Genomic DNA, 13,281 nt, shown 5'->3' with positions numbered 1-13,281 from the left:
AAACTTGAGCATTTCATTTTTAATAATCACTCGAATATTTACTTGATTGCAGAATTCATTCATTTACACTTTCTGGGTCAGTTGTATTTGACCAAAGAAAATGAGGGCATTGCAGTATTATTTTAAAGGCACTATGTATCACATGCAGATTACCTCAAATGGAGACACTGATGGTTCTTGTTTTCCTAAGTGCTTCTTTTTGGGGTAGTCTTGATGTTGAATTTTCATCAATTTCACATGATTCAAGAATTTCATGAATTAGTCCTACACGTTACTTTAACAGGAGCACTGACTTGAGTTCTAAAGACAGTAAGTGCTTTTTGTTAATGTCATGTTAAGGGCATTGACCATCATGTAAGGTCTCTTTTTTTTATAGTCTGGTATTGGCCAAACTTGAGCATTTCATTTTTAATAATCACTCGAATATTTACTTGATTGCAGAATTCATTCATTTCCACTTTCTGGGTCAGTTGTATTTGACCAAAGAAAATGAGGGCATTGCAGTATTATTTTAAAGGCACTATGTATCACATGCAGATTACCTCAAATGGAGACACTGATGGTTCTTGTTTTCCTAAGTGCTTCTTTTTGGGGTAGTCTTGATGTTGAATTTTCATCAATTTCACATGATTCAAGAATTTCATGAATTAGTCCTACACGTTACTTTAACAGGAGCACTGACTTGAGTTCTAAAGACAGTAAGTGCCTTTTGTTAATGTCATGTTAAGGGCATTGACCATCATGTAAGGTCTCTGTTTATAGTCTGTGGTCTTGGCCAAACTTGAGCATTTCAGTTTTAATAATCACTCGAATATTTACTTGATTGCAGAATTCATTCATTTACACTTTCTGGGTCAGTTGTATTTGACCAAAGAAAATGAGGGCATTGCAGTATTATTTTAAAGGCACTATGTATCACATGCAGATTACCTCAAATGGAGACACTGATGGTTCTTGTTTTCCTAAGTGCTTCTTTTTGAGGTAGTCTTGATGTTGAATTTTCATCAATTTCACGTGATTCAAGAATTTCATGAATTAGTCCTACACGTTACTTTAACAGGAGCACTGACTTGAGTTCTAAAGACAGTAAGTGCTTTTTGTTAATGTCATGTTAAGGGCATTGACCATCATGTAAGGTCTCTTTTTTTTATAGTCTGGTATTGGCCAAACTTGCATTTCATTTTTAAAAATCACTCGAATATTTACTTGATTGCAGAATTCATTCATTTCCACTTTCTGGGTCAGTTGTATTTGACCAAAGAAAATGAGGGCATTGCAGTATTATTTTAAAGGCACTATGTATCACATGCAGATTACCTCAAATGGAGACACTGATGGTTCTTGTTTTCCTAAGTGCTTCTTTTTGGGGTAGTCTTGATGTTGAATTTTCATCAATTTCACGTGATTCAAGAATTTCATGAATTAGTCCTACACGTTACTTTAACAGGAGCACTGACTTGAGTTCTAAAGACAGTAAGTGCAAAAATAATAAAAAAAAAAGCAGTGATGACTACAGTTCACACTGATGCACAGTCATTGGGGATGGTCAGAATAATTAGTGACGAAAGCAACATCTGTCTTTTTCCAGTCCCACATGACCTCATCTGGACAAATGAAAGAATGTTTCTGTCCTCCACCATGTTGTTATTCTTCCAACAGAGGTGGAGGAGAGAGCTTGAGTTGGAAACTCTCTGTTCCTGGTTGGGCTGGGATTAGAAAGCCCGTCTTCTCATTGCTGTGGCAGTGGGAGAGTTCTGAAAGGATGGACAACTGGAAGACATAAGAACAGAAGAATTAAAAAGGTCACACACTGAAAGGATGAATATATCACCCTACCATAAAGTGCACAAGAGAATCTATAGACTAATTATATGTGCATATTTTATTATCAAATTATTATTAGATGTATTCTTAGGCTGCAAGAGATTTTGAGAAATCTTGACTACAGAGGAGACAAGTGGACCCCTGTTAAGAAAGCCACAAGAACCGGACCATTGGTGGTGGATGTTGGAGAGTAGACATGGAGACGTCATGTGGATCAGATTCTGGATGTAGAACAACACCTTGCCATCTCCAGACATGTCCCAGTGATGATCATGCCGCTAACATTGACCAGCAACCGAGACTTGCCCCCGACATGCCACAGATCCAGAGGCGTAATCCTGAGAGGATCCGAGCGCCCCCCAAAAGACTGGAGTTGACTGTTACGGACTGTTGGACACACTTAAGAGACAGTTATGCCATAAGCGATGGGTCCTCTGTTAGACTCCCGGGCAATCAGACCTTTACTAAATGTTGTTCCCTGCTGTCTTTCTCCATATTTCCTGTCAGTCTGTGCTGTCTAATAAAGGCAAAACTCCCCAAAAACCATCACAAACATTTTTAGATTATAAGGGGTGATGAGGTGAGCTCGTTACCCTGGATGGTCCTCGGTACAGACAGCGTATCTGATCCCAGGACTGTTCCTGCTGAAGGTCCAGCGTCGTCTCAACAAACACCTGGGCCACAACAAAGAAGCACAACCACAAGAAATGTGTTCAAAGCATTAACAGTAACATCTAATTTGTTAAACGTGCAACAGATTGAGTATGAGAGGAAGCTGCAGTGAACATCAGTCTGATTCAGCTCACGCTGAGATCCATGTTGGACTCACAATAACCAGATTACAATGTAGGTACAGTGACCCCTCGCTATAACGCGGTTCACTTTTCACGGTCTCGCTGCTTCACGGATTTGCATCGTGCATTGTGTTCTGCATTCTGATTGGCTAAACAGTCTCTCCGCTTCTTCTCTACCTGTTTGTCAATAACGTTGCGGTTTAATATGTACACGTACGTAAAACAGCTTGCCAAATTAAAAATAATCGATGGTGGCATGTCGGTTTATAAGAATCTTTTTGCCCAGAAGAAAAAAGAGCGACAACAACTACCGATAACTATGTTCTTCTCTTGAAAAACCACACCTGCACCGCCGGCTTTAGAAGAAAGAACCGCTGCAGAGCGGAGTCAGGATGCAGCGGCTCAGTCAGAAGAGCAGTGAAATACACGAGTCACTATTTGTCCGACTGTACTTTGTACTTTGTATTTGTTTTCATAATCATTTTTCATTTCCTCCCGTTCTAATCCAATGACTCGGGTCGCAGTGGGGCGGTGCCGATCTCAGCAATTTGAAGCCTTCAGTTCGTATTGATGATTAAAATTATTATTTTACAGTACAGTAGTTATTTGTAAAAAAAACATTTATACAGTACTTTTATTTGTTAAACAAATGCTTGGGCCTGTAAAAAGGTTTTGTTCTTTGGTTTCAATGTATTATGGAGTATTTCATTGTATAATAATTGTAAAAAAAAATAAAGGTTACTACTTCACGGATTTCACCTATCACGGTCTCTATTTGGAACGTAACCCCCGCGATAAACCAGGGTTCACTGTATTAAACTTTGTGTACTGCAGCTTCGTCTTTGTAAATGAGACAACTTGACTTGTTTTCATGAAACCTGTATAATAGTTTTCATGGGATGGGTTACTTTGGCATCATTTTCCCCATGATTTTCAAATGATTATTGTCTATAAATAGTTGTATTAAACTGGAATAATTCGTTAAGATTTAAGGGCAGAAACAAAAACCTATTTCAGCATAATAATCTGCGACAGATATAAAGATGGCGGGCCACCAGTTGTCTGTCTGGGATGCCATCATGGATCCTGGGATGTGATCAAACTTCACCTTCTTCCTGTGAGCTGCTGCTCCCGTGTCATGATGCACTGTAGTAACATGAGTCTGCAGCAGACAGAAGAACAAGGTTAGAAGGTTAGGGTTGTTAGGAACTGTCAGACAGCGTCCATTCATCGCTGCATCCACAAATGCAGGTTAAAAGAAGAAACCAGATAGAAACATGATCCAGAAACACCGCCGCCTTCTCTGGACCGAGATCATTGAAGATGGACTGAGGTGAAGTGGACGACTGTCCTGAGGTCTGATGGATCACAATCTGAGATTCTGTTTGGAAATCATGGACGCTGCATCCTCCAGGTTAAAGAAGAGAGGGACCATCCAGTGTACCAAACCGCATTCTTCACATATTCGAACAGCATGGCTCCGTAGTAGAAGAGTCCACTGATAAAACTGGCCTCCTGCAGTCCAAACCTGTCAATCATTGAAAACATCTGGAGCATCATCAAATAAAACTACGATAAAAGAAAACCCTGAACTGTTGAGCAGCTGAAATCCTATATCGGGCAAGAATGGGGTGACATTTCACTTTCAAAACTCCAGAAACAGGTCTTCTGCAGGAACAGATTCTCTGGCAGGTAATATTGGTCCAAATATTTCCAATCCATTAAATGATTGGCAGAAATAATTCATTAATTATGAACATGCCTTTATGTACTGCTGGGCGGGGCGGCCACAATATAGTCAGTTAAAAAAAACCATTTTGTGAGCTTTCCGACTTTATACACACAAACACACACACACCTGTGCCAGAGATGTGCAGCGGCCTCTTGTTGGTTTGGTGGAAGCCCCGCCCATTCCTCCATGACTGAAGGAACACTTGTAGCATCTCCACCACTGCTGTACCTCTGAAGCAGCGCCCCACCCACAGTCCTTCTGCTGCAGACACTGCAGATGGTACAGGTGGCCACAGCTGGCAAAACACACACACACACACACACACACACACACACACACACACACACACACACACACACACACACACACACACACACACACACACACACACACACACACACACACACACACACACACACACACACACATTAAACCTGTAAATCTCTTAGGTTTTTTCATAACATGTTGGTCACATACTGTGATGTAACATACTGTAATGTAACGTGATGTAACTGTCTCAGTTGCCTTTAGCAACCGGTCACCTGATTTCTGTGAGGGATTCAGGTCGAGCTCCCTCCTCTAATGTTATGTTTCGCCTCGATAACGGCAGTGAACCAAGAGAAGGGACTTGATCTTATCTCAAGACATGGGATTGAAAGTTTCTCAGAAGTTGATCAGCGCGTGTTACCTGAACACGATGATTTCCTCTGCTGAGTCCTGCCTCCTCTTGTAGTGCTGCAGACAGATGTTACAGTAGTCCTGACGGGGGTGGACTCCCCGTGTGACAGCAGCGCGCAGGTGAGCCAGGGACCAGTGGAGGTCATGGTTCAACAGACTGGTGGTTGTTTCAAGCAAAGTCTGAAAGATAGTTTTTTTTGTTGTTGTTGTTGTTTTTTTTCCAAAATATATGAAGTAGATGAACAGTGTTTTTCTTGTAAAGTAAAAAATATTGATGTTTTCAAGACCGCAGAAATATAAACCAACTTTTAAAAGCAACCTGAAAATATGAATAATTTAGAAATGGAAATATTGTTTAGGGTCTGGTTATGGAGACAACATGTCCATATGTGAGGAGGAGATGCAGCTTCCAACCCTGAGACTTAAACTGAGGTCAGGAACAGCTTTGATTATTATTGCAAAGTGTATGTGGAGGATCTGGAGAGTTTACCGTAACGACTTCTCACACACACACACACACACACACACACACACACACACACACACACACACACACACACACACACACACACACACACACACACACACACACACACACACACACACACACACACACACACACACACACACACACACAGCTTTACCTGTTCGTAGTTAAAAGTGTCCAACATCCCCAGAATGAGGCCTTGAATCTCTGCCAGTTTTCCTTTCCCATAAACTGGGTCCTGACAGACAGACAGACAGGATCACATGTCTTTAGGACAGAATGTACAGTATAAATTCAAATAATATCCATGCATGACCCAGTCCCTCCACGATTTCACTGAGTTTGTTCTGTGATTGTTGTGATCAAAAATGTGGAATTTTTCTCTGGATTTTCTCCAAAATGTGGTTGTAATTTGTGGAGTTTTATGTGAGTTTTTTTGCAGTAATATTGCAGGAATTAGAAGAAATTGCAAGTAGAGAAAGAAACATTTTATTCAAGCTCTACCTGATAAAGTAATAAATATGTAATCACTTTGTTTGGTAATCATGCTGCACATCATATAAATATTTTAGTTTTAACCAATTATTTAATCTTTTATTGAACTTAGAGAACCACAGGGCTAAAAGTAACAAAATAAAATCATAAAAGTTGCGTCTGTTTCCAGAACAGACAGTCTGTGACTGGAATATAGAAACAAGGACTACATCAGCCTTTCAAAATAAGAGCTTTAGATGCTGTTTAATTCATGTTCATTCAACACATAGACCTGCTGGATGAAACAAACAGACGTCTCTGACAACTGGACGTGTGGAGAAAACTCATTTAACATCCAGTAATATGGAATCACTTCTATTTCTAATAATTATTTAATAAGATCATTTTACTTTGAAGACCACATTTCCCACAAATCCTTCACTTCCAGTTTCTCTGCTCCTTCTAGTTTCATCCAGCGGACACAGTTTTATTTGGTGATGAGTTTTCCAGATTGTAAATGAGGAGTTATTTTTGTTAATAAAGGGAGTTTTGTTTATGCCGTTAATATTTTCAGCACAGCTTCTGTTGACGACATTTTTTGAGGAAAAATCGCTGGAATTTAATCTCCAATAAATATTGTGGACTTTCCTTGAATTTGTGCTAGTTATTGATTTATTGATTTCCTGGAGGGACTGATTAGATCTTTTTTGAGGATGTAGTTTGAAATCTCCATAACAGCTGACAGCACTGTAACAAAGAGCAACCATCAGAGAATCACTTTAAAGAACCAAACATATACACCTGCAGTATTTGTTGAATGATGGCCGGCAGAGAAATGAAGCTGCTCATACAGTTGAGAACCTTCATCGTCAGCTCCTTCAGCACTGAAACATTCACACACACCATGAATATTATCTTAATATACAGCACTGAGATGTTTAAAGACAACATTAATATCATCTTAATTATATCTGTTGTAGATATGTCGATAGAGTGTGTGTGTTTACCTTCAGAGATCCGTTTGGCTTTGAGTCCCTTCACTTGTTTCTGAGAAGCCATCATTGTGTCCAGAAGAGGAAACCACAGACTCTGAGAGAAAAGAAGCAGCGACGGAGTTATGAAGAGAATCCATCAACGCCGAACACACTCTGGTACCGACCCACCTCTGAACACTCTGGTACTGACCCACCTTTGAACACACTCTGGTACCGACCCACCTCTGAACACACTCTGGTGGTACTGACCCACCTCTGAACACTCTGGTACCGACCCACCTCTGAACACACTCTGGTACCGACCCACCTCTGAACACTGGTACTGACCCACCTTTGAACACTCTGGTACTGACCCACCTCTGAACACCACCTCTGAACACACTCTGGTGGTACTGACCCACCTCTGAACACTCTGGTACCGACCCACCTCTGAACACTCTGGTACCGACCCACCTCTGAACACACTCTGGTGGTACTGACCCACCTCTGAACACTCTGGTACCGACCCACCTCTGAACACACTCTGGTACCGACCCACCTCTGAACACTGGTACTGACCCACCTTTGAACACACTCTGGTGGTACTGACCCACCTCTGAACACTCTGGTACCGACCCACCTCTGAACACACTCTGGTACCGACCCACCTCTGAACACACTGGTACCGACCCACCTCTCTTTGTTCCTGGGAAAGGTTCTGACAGCTTCGATGACAGAAAGCGAGGATGTCATTCAGTGAATCCTTGACGCTGGTTAGTGTTGACTCCTCCTCATCCTGTCCTCCATCCTGTCCTCCATCTCCTCTATCGCTCTCAGCAGTGAGGAGACAGAGTTTCTCCTTCAGCGTCTTCAGAGAGCACATGTCACAAAAGTTCCAAAAAACAGCAGCGGCACAAAATATATTTACTTTCTGTATTTAAGTATTTCAAGCAAATCTAAATTTGTAGGTGGATCAAAAAGTTCCTGTTGTGCAGCACAGTGATGCACACGGAGGATCAATAACCTTCATCATCTCTGGATCAACCTCATCACGTTAACGTGAACATTTGTGATTTCACCGCAAACCTGAAACTGAAGCAGAGAAACATCAGATTTTGGGTCAAACTTCTGGGAACAGGAAGTGCTCAACACGCCAGTGGGCTTGTTGTCACGTTGGAGAAGCAACCAGAGTTCAGGGGTTTCACAGTGAATGTTTTCCCCTCAGAAGGTTCCAGTAGAACTCGATGTTGACAGTCTGAATTCACAGTGACACAACCCCGCCAACATCAAAGAAAACCCAGCTGCTGATGGGCGGGGCTCTGGAACGACGGTAGAGTGGTAGCCCACTAATCGGAAGGTTGGCGGTTCGATCCCCGCCTCCTCCTGTCCACATGCCTAAGTGTCCTTGGGCAAGACACTGAACCCCGAGTTGCTCCCGATGGCACACCATCGGTGTGTGAGCGTGTGAATGTATTCCTGATGGCGAGCACCTGATGATGACAGCTCAGCCTCTTCAGTGTGTGAATGGGAAACAGTGCAGACCAGTTACCATTTGAAACGTGAATGTCACTGAGAACACCTCGCCCGGCTCATCGCTTCATCGCCGTAGGCTTTCTGAAGCATTTCAAGGGTCTCCGTTGATCATTTCCAGAGTTTGACCCAAAATCTGATGTTTCTCTGCTCCAGTTTCAGGTCCACAAATGTTCATGTACCAGTGGTCACGTTAACGTGTGGAACTCAGGCGCTGATGTTGAGTCAGTGATGAAACTTGGTGAACTTACTTTTTCACTCTTTAGGTGCATCACTGTGCTTTGCCTGCTCTCAACTGTCTCGGAACTTTTTGATCCACCCTCGTTTAGGAATTTAAACTTCATGACTGAAAACAACACTTGAATGCACTATTTCTTTGAAGTCATTGTATTCATGTGAAGGATTGATGAAATATAAGATGAATTAGTTCATCAGTCTTTCTGATAAATGATAACTCTCCGAGTGTTTGTAGTTACCTCTAACAGAACAACGAACGCTCCTTGAACGTCTCCCTTCTTCTCCAGCAGGAAGGCTCTGGCCTCGTTACAGCGGTACTTCTCCGTCACCTGGAGGAACACCGGATAGTCGACAGAATTAACCAGATCGACAGAGATCACAGATTACATTACTATTCGTTCTCATTATTCTCCATCTCATTATTATTATTCAAAAAAATTATTCTTGAAAACTATTTACTGTTGATTATGTTGGATATATTTTACAGTGGGATTTATTAGATGTTATGAAGCAGAACTGCTTGAAAAATCCAGTCCAACCATAAGTATCGAGACAGTTCCACATTTTTTTTGTTTGTCAGCACAAATCAAATAATGGATACAACATTAAATGGCAAGTCTGCTTTCATTTAAGCATGTCTACATCAATATGGAAAGAAGTGAAGGAAGATACTGTATATTATCATTTTCTTGACCATAATTCAGAGTATCAGGATGATATTTTAGGTTTAGGTGCTGGTCCTATTTACAGGTTTCCCCAGTTCCTGTCACGTGTTTTAGCAGTGGTACAAACACATGCTGGAATAACCGACAGTACTTGTATGGCCTCCTCCAGTCTGTAGTGCTGGGAGGTGTGGAGGAAGCTGAGGAGCTGATGGGGGGAAAAACGGCACAGCAAGTCCAGAAGAAGCTCGTGGAGGTCCCGTTCCAGAGGCAGGATGGAGTAACTTTCTCTGAACCACAGAGCAGGCGGAGAAGAAGGAAGAGAAGTCGGAGATGAGTAAGAAAGACGGGAGGCCAACATGAAAGAGATATCAGAACGGATTCACATCCTACCGTGGCTCCAAGAGGCAGCTGAGGAATCCGAAGAGGAGCTGGTCATCCTGAAGATAGAAAAAGTGTGAAACCACTCTGAATCCTCGGGTACACGTTTGTCTTCTGCACAACATTAGACATGACTTCTTCACTTCTGCTCAGACAGCTTATTAGAAGAACATGATAATTGCTGAAGCTGACAAGAGGAGAGTGTTAAATGTTATGAATAAAAAACGTTCACATCCAATGCTCCTTACTGTCCTCAGTCAGTCTGTGCTGCTGGAGATTTTAAATAATACCCTGAAACTGTACAACAGTATCCAGGAGAATAGTTTCAATATTGTCTTGTCTTTATTTTTGCTCCGCATGCTCATAAACTACCTCAATAATGTTGTTACTGTAATCGAGTTTAATAAAAACACCTCGTCCTCTGTAAGAATCCCTGTTTTCATATTGAAAACAAAGCTCCTATTTTTGTTTTTGTTTCTTTGAAATGAAGCACCGTTGTGATTATCTAAAGAACTAAAGAGTGAAAGAACAAGTTTCCCAGTAGGTCAGTGAGGCCTCGTGGATAAAAGATGTTCAATGGTAGAACGGTGGAGTTCAGTCTTCTCAGTCTGTAGACATACAGAATAATAACATCAGTTTTCTGTGGATCTCACCTGAAGCTCAGAGATAATTTGCTGCACCTCCTCTGTGAAATGAAACACCACTAGATCAGCTGATTTGCTGGGGTCAAGGGTCACCAGCTCCTGTGAACATTTGTTGGAGGGTTAATGCAAATGAGATCGTTAGAACATCTTCTTTTATCTGTGCCCTGCAATTATAGAATGTCTTAATTTGAATATAAAAAAAGGGAAAGAACATGGAACAAATCAAAGCTGATGGATTTGTTTGTTCAACTTGCGCTTATCATTATGCCCCACTGCAAATATTTTATATTTTTCTTCAAACACCCAACACATGACATATCACAGATAACAGAATGAGGCCACTGAACAAACAAACGCCTTCTTCCTTTATAACTTCGTCGTAGTGTTGGAAGAATAACACTCTTGACTGACTCCCGGACCTCCGACTGAGTCTCGGACCTCTAACTTGTGACATCTGACTGACTCCCAGTCGCATGGAGCAATAGATGTAGTGATATACCCTCAAACATATATCCCATCTAGTCTGTGAGTCCGTCTACAGAAGGAATTAAAGGACACAGCTGGTTGATGATACAACTTGGATCAGCAGCAAGAATGAATGGAAACCTGTGTGTGTCCTCCTGCATGAACTGACCTGTATATTTTGCAGGACTTTGTTCTTCACTGTTTGCTTCTCCTCAGAGCTGTAACCCGGCATGGACAGCAGGCTGTCGATGTAGCTGAAAATCTCCAACTGAGAGACACACACATTTTATTATTTACATTTTATCTTAGAAGATAATGTTAAGTAAAAACAAAAAACAAACAAATCAACATTCTTGCTGATGCACATTCAGATTTCACGCATAAACTAATTGTTTTGATAAATATGAAATGAGTGATACCTTCCTGAGGGGGTCTTTCAGGTAGCAGTCGATGATCCTGTCATACAGATGTTTCTTCTCATAAAGAAATTCACAGATTTGGTAGCTGGAGAGCAGACAGGTAAACATAAAGACAGGTAGATTAAGAAGTTACCTGACCGTTCTACAGATGATCTGTATTAGGCTACAATTATTTCTTTACAATCTACGGTCGCTGCCATCAAATTTTAAATGAGCATATATTTTTCATAAAACAACATTCGATATGTTGTCTTTGGTCTATTTTCAATTAAATATGAGTTTGTGATTTGCAAATCATTGCATTCTCTTTTTATTTACATTTCACACAGCGTCCAAACTTCTTCAGAAACAGGGTTGTATATTCAAACACAGTTATTACATTCAAACACAGTTACTACATTCAAACACCTCTGGTTCAGGTTTTTTCAGCTACTTACAACTTTGCCTTCTCTGCCAAAGTCAGCAGCCTTCCTTCATTGAACTGGACCACACCCCCGACCTGCAGCAGCTCCAGCAGAACCTACCGACCCGTCACAAGAACAGTGACATGACACAATGATACCGGGCCAGTTACATGTTTGGGTTCTGTGTTTCAGCACATTTACTTCAAAAGGACATATTAAAGTGCTACGTCTTCAGCTTTAGTTTGTGTGTGTGTATATCGTGTTTTCTACCTGCTGCCTCTCAGTGTGTCGGGAATCATCATCTGGGCAACACAGAAACTCCAGAACCTGAAAAAACAGTGAGAACAAGTTTGGAAAAATTGATGCTGAAAACAGAATAAAAACTGACCCTGCAGAAAGTGGCAGAGCTTCTGAGGAACCTGCAGAGCTTAAACACTTCACATGTGATGGCTCGACAGCTCAGCGTTGTGATTTTAAAAGATATATCTATAGATACAACTCTTTGTTTGAAAAAGGATGGAAACTCCTGAATGAGTTTTATACTCTAGTTCACGTGTGCTTCGATAAATGATCCAACACTGCTCCTTTCTGCTTGTGTTTGCTGTGACAAAAGAAAATAAAGGTGAAAAATAAAGGGATGCTTTTGTCTCCATGATGTGCAAACACCACTTATTTGTTTTATTCATTCATTTTTATGTGTTCATTCATCTGCTGCCCTTTACACTGCTCCCTGCCTCCATCAGCACTCAGCTCTGAATCTAAGGATGATATGTCAACTCAATGAAACAGTTACCTGATCAAACAGCTTCCTGTTTACAAAAAGGGTGTTGTCGGGCTTGGCCAACTGGCGAGCCAAAAAGGTGAAGAGCCCGCCCACCTGGGAGGGAGTAAAGTCTGGGTTGTCCACCATCACCTGGTAAAATGCATATGAATGAAGCAAAGAAAAAAGAAAGAGATAAACAGTGACTCATGACATCACGAACATTTCCCTTAAAGGTGTTTCTGTCTGACATTACAGGTCACTTTGTTCCCAAAAAGGAGATCACTGCTGTCTCTGCAGAGAGCAATAATTTAAAGGAATATTCAGTATTTTTTGCTAGAAATGTGAACATCTGGTTACTAATCTGGTAAATTAATGTTTAACATATAATGTGTGTTGACCCAAATAAATAAACAAAATGACAAAAACAATTAATTGAGACATATTCAATCGTTTGTGTGATTTTACCTGCAGTAAGATGTCCACTATCCTCTGCTGATACTCGAGCGCCTGCTTGTCGTTCTTAAAGTCTTCAAACGTCTAGAATGAAATAAGAATTTTTTTTTTCATGATAGAACAAAACCCTTGAAGGTTTACATTTTTTTAGAGGGAAAATGAAACCCAGTTTGACCCACTGAACTCTCCCCAAACAAGACTAACACTGAGTGAAGTCCACTTTTAATTCAAACACTCCAGATGTGTGAAGGTTGTGGCTGAAAACCAGATGTTACCGAACCAACATGCAGCCATGGAGCACCGGGTTCAGGCAATCAGAGTTTCACAAAGAAGTGATTGAATGAGAAGATCACTATTTCT

General features: G+C 41.1%; 1 protein-coding gene across 2 annotated transcripts in view; it reads right to left on the bottom strand.

The window, feature by feature from the left end:
* Positions 1-1,490: 1,490 nt before the first annotated feature.
* vps8 (VPS8 subunit of CORVET complex) overlaps positions 1,491-13,281 on the bottom strand; it is a 35,223-nt gene continuing 23,432 nt past the window's right edge. For both annotated transcript variants that reach the window (XM_069722568.1, XM_069722569.1), the window contains exons 27-45: positions 12,934-13,005; positions 12,499-12,618; positions 11,976-12,032; positions 11,739-11,821; positions 11,302-11,386; positions 11,052-11,150; positions 10,427-10,516; positions 9,786-9,832; positions 9,547-9,682; positions 8,970-9,059; positions 7,658-7,831; positions 6,997-7,078; positions 6,791-6,873; positions 5,673-5,753; positions 5,039-5,208; positions 4,477-4,645; positions 3,727-3,780; positions 2,418-2,498; positions 1,491-1,770 (exon numbers count right to left, since the gene is read on the bottom strand). In XM_069722568.1, the coding sequence (XP_069578669.1) occupies positions 1,645-1,770; positions 2,418-2,498; positions 3,727-3,780; positions 4,477-4,645; positions 5,039-5,208; positions 5,673-5,753; positions 6,791-6,873; positions 6,997-7,078; positions 7,658-7,831; positions 8,970-9,059; positions 9,547-9,682; positions 9,786-9,832; positions 10,427-10,516; positions 11,052-11,150; positions 11,302-11,386; positions 11,739-11,821; positions 11,976-12,032; positions 12,499-12,618; positions 12,934-13,005 (1,899 nt within the window). In that variant the 3' untranslated portion in view covers positions 1,491-1,644. The remainder of the gene's footprint in view (positions 1,771-2,417; positions 2,499-3,726; positions 3,781-4,476; positions 4,646-5,038; positions 5,209-5,672; positions 5,754-6,790; positions 6,874-6,996; positions 7,079-7,657; positions 7,832-8,969; positions 9,060-9,546; positions 9,683-9,785; positions 9,833-10,426; positions 10,517-11,051; positions 11,151-11,301; positions 11,387-11,738; positions 11,822-11,975; positions 12,033-12,498; positions 12,619-12,933; positions 13,006-13,281) is intronic.

The sequence above is a fragment of the Brachyistius frenatus genome, unplaced genomic scaffold (genome assembly GCF_029030835.1).
Source record: "Brachyistius frenatus isolate BFR_SWC_R1_liver_20210118 unplaced genomic scaffold, ASM2903083v1 Contig_296, whole genome shotgun sequence".
Taxonomy (NCBI): domain Eukaryota; kingdom Metazoa; phylum Chordata; class Actinopteri; family Embiotocidae; genus Brachyistius; species Brachyistius frenatus.
The sequence above is the reverse complement of the archived record's forward strand: the minus strand, read 5'-3'. Positions and strand labels throughout refer to the sequence as shown.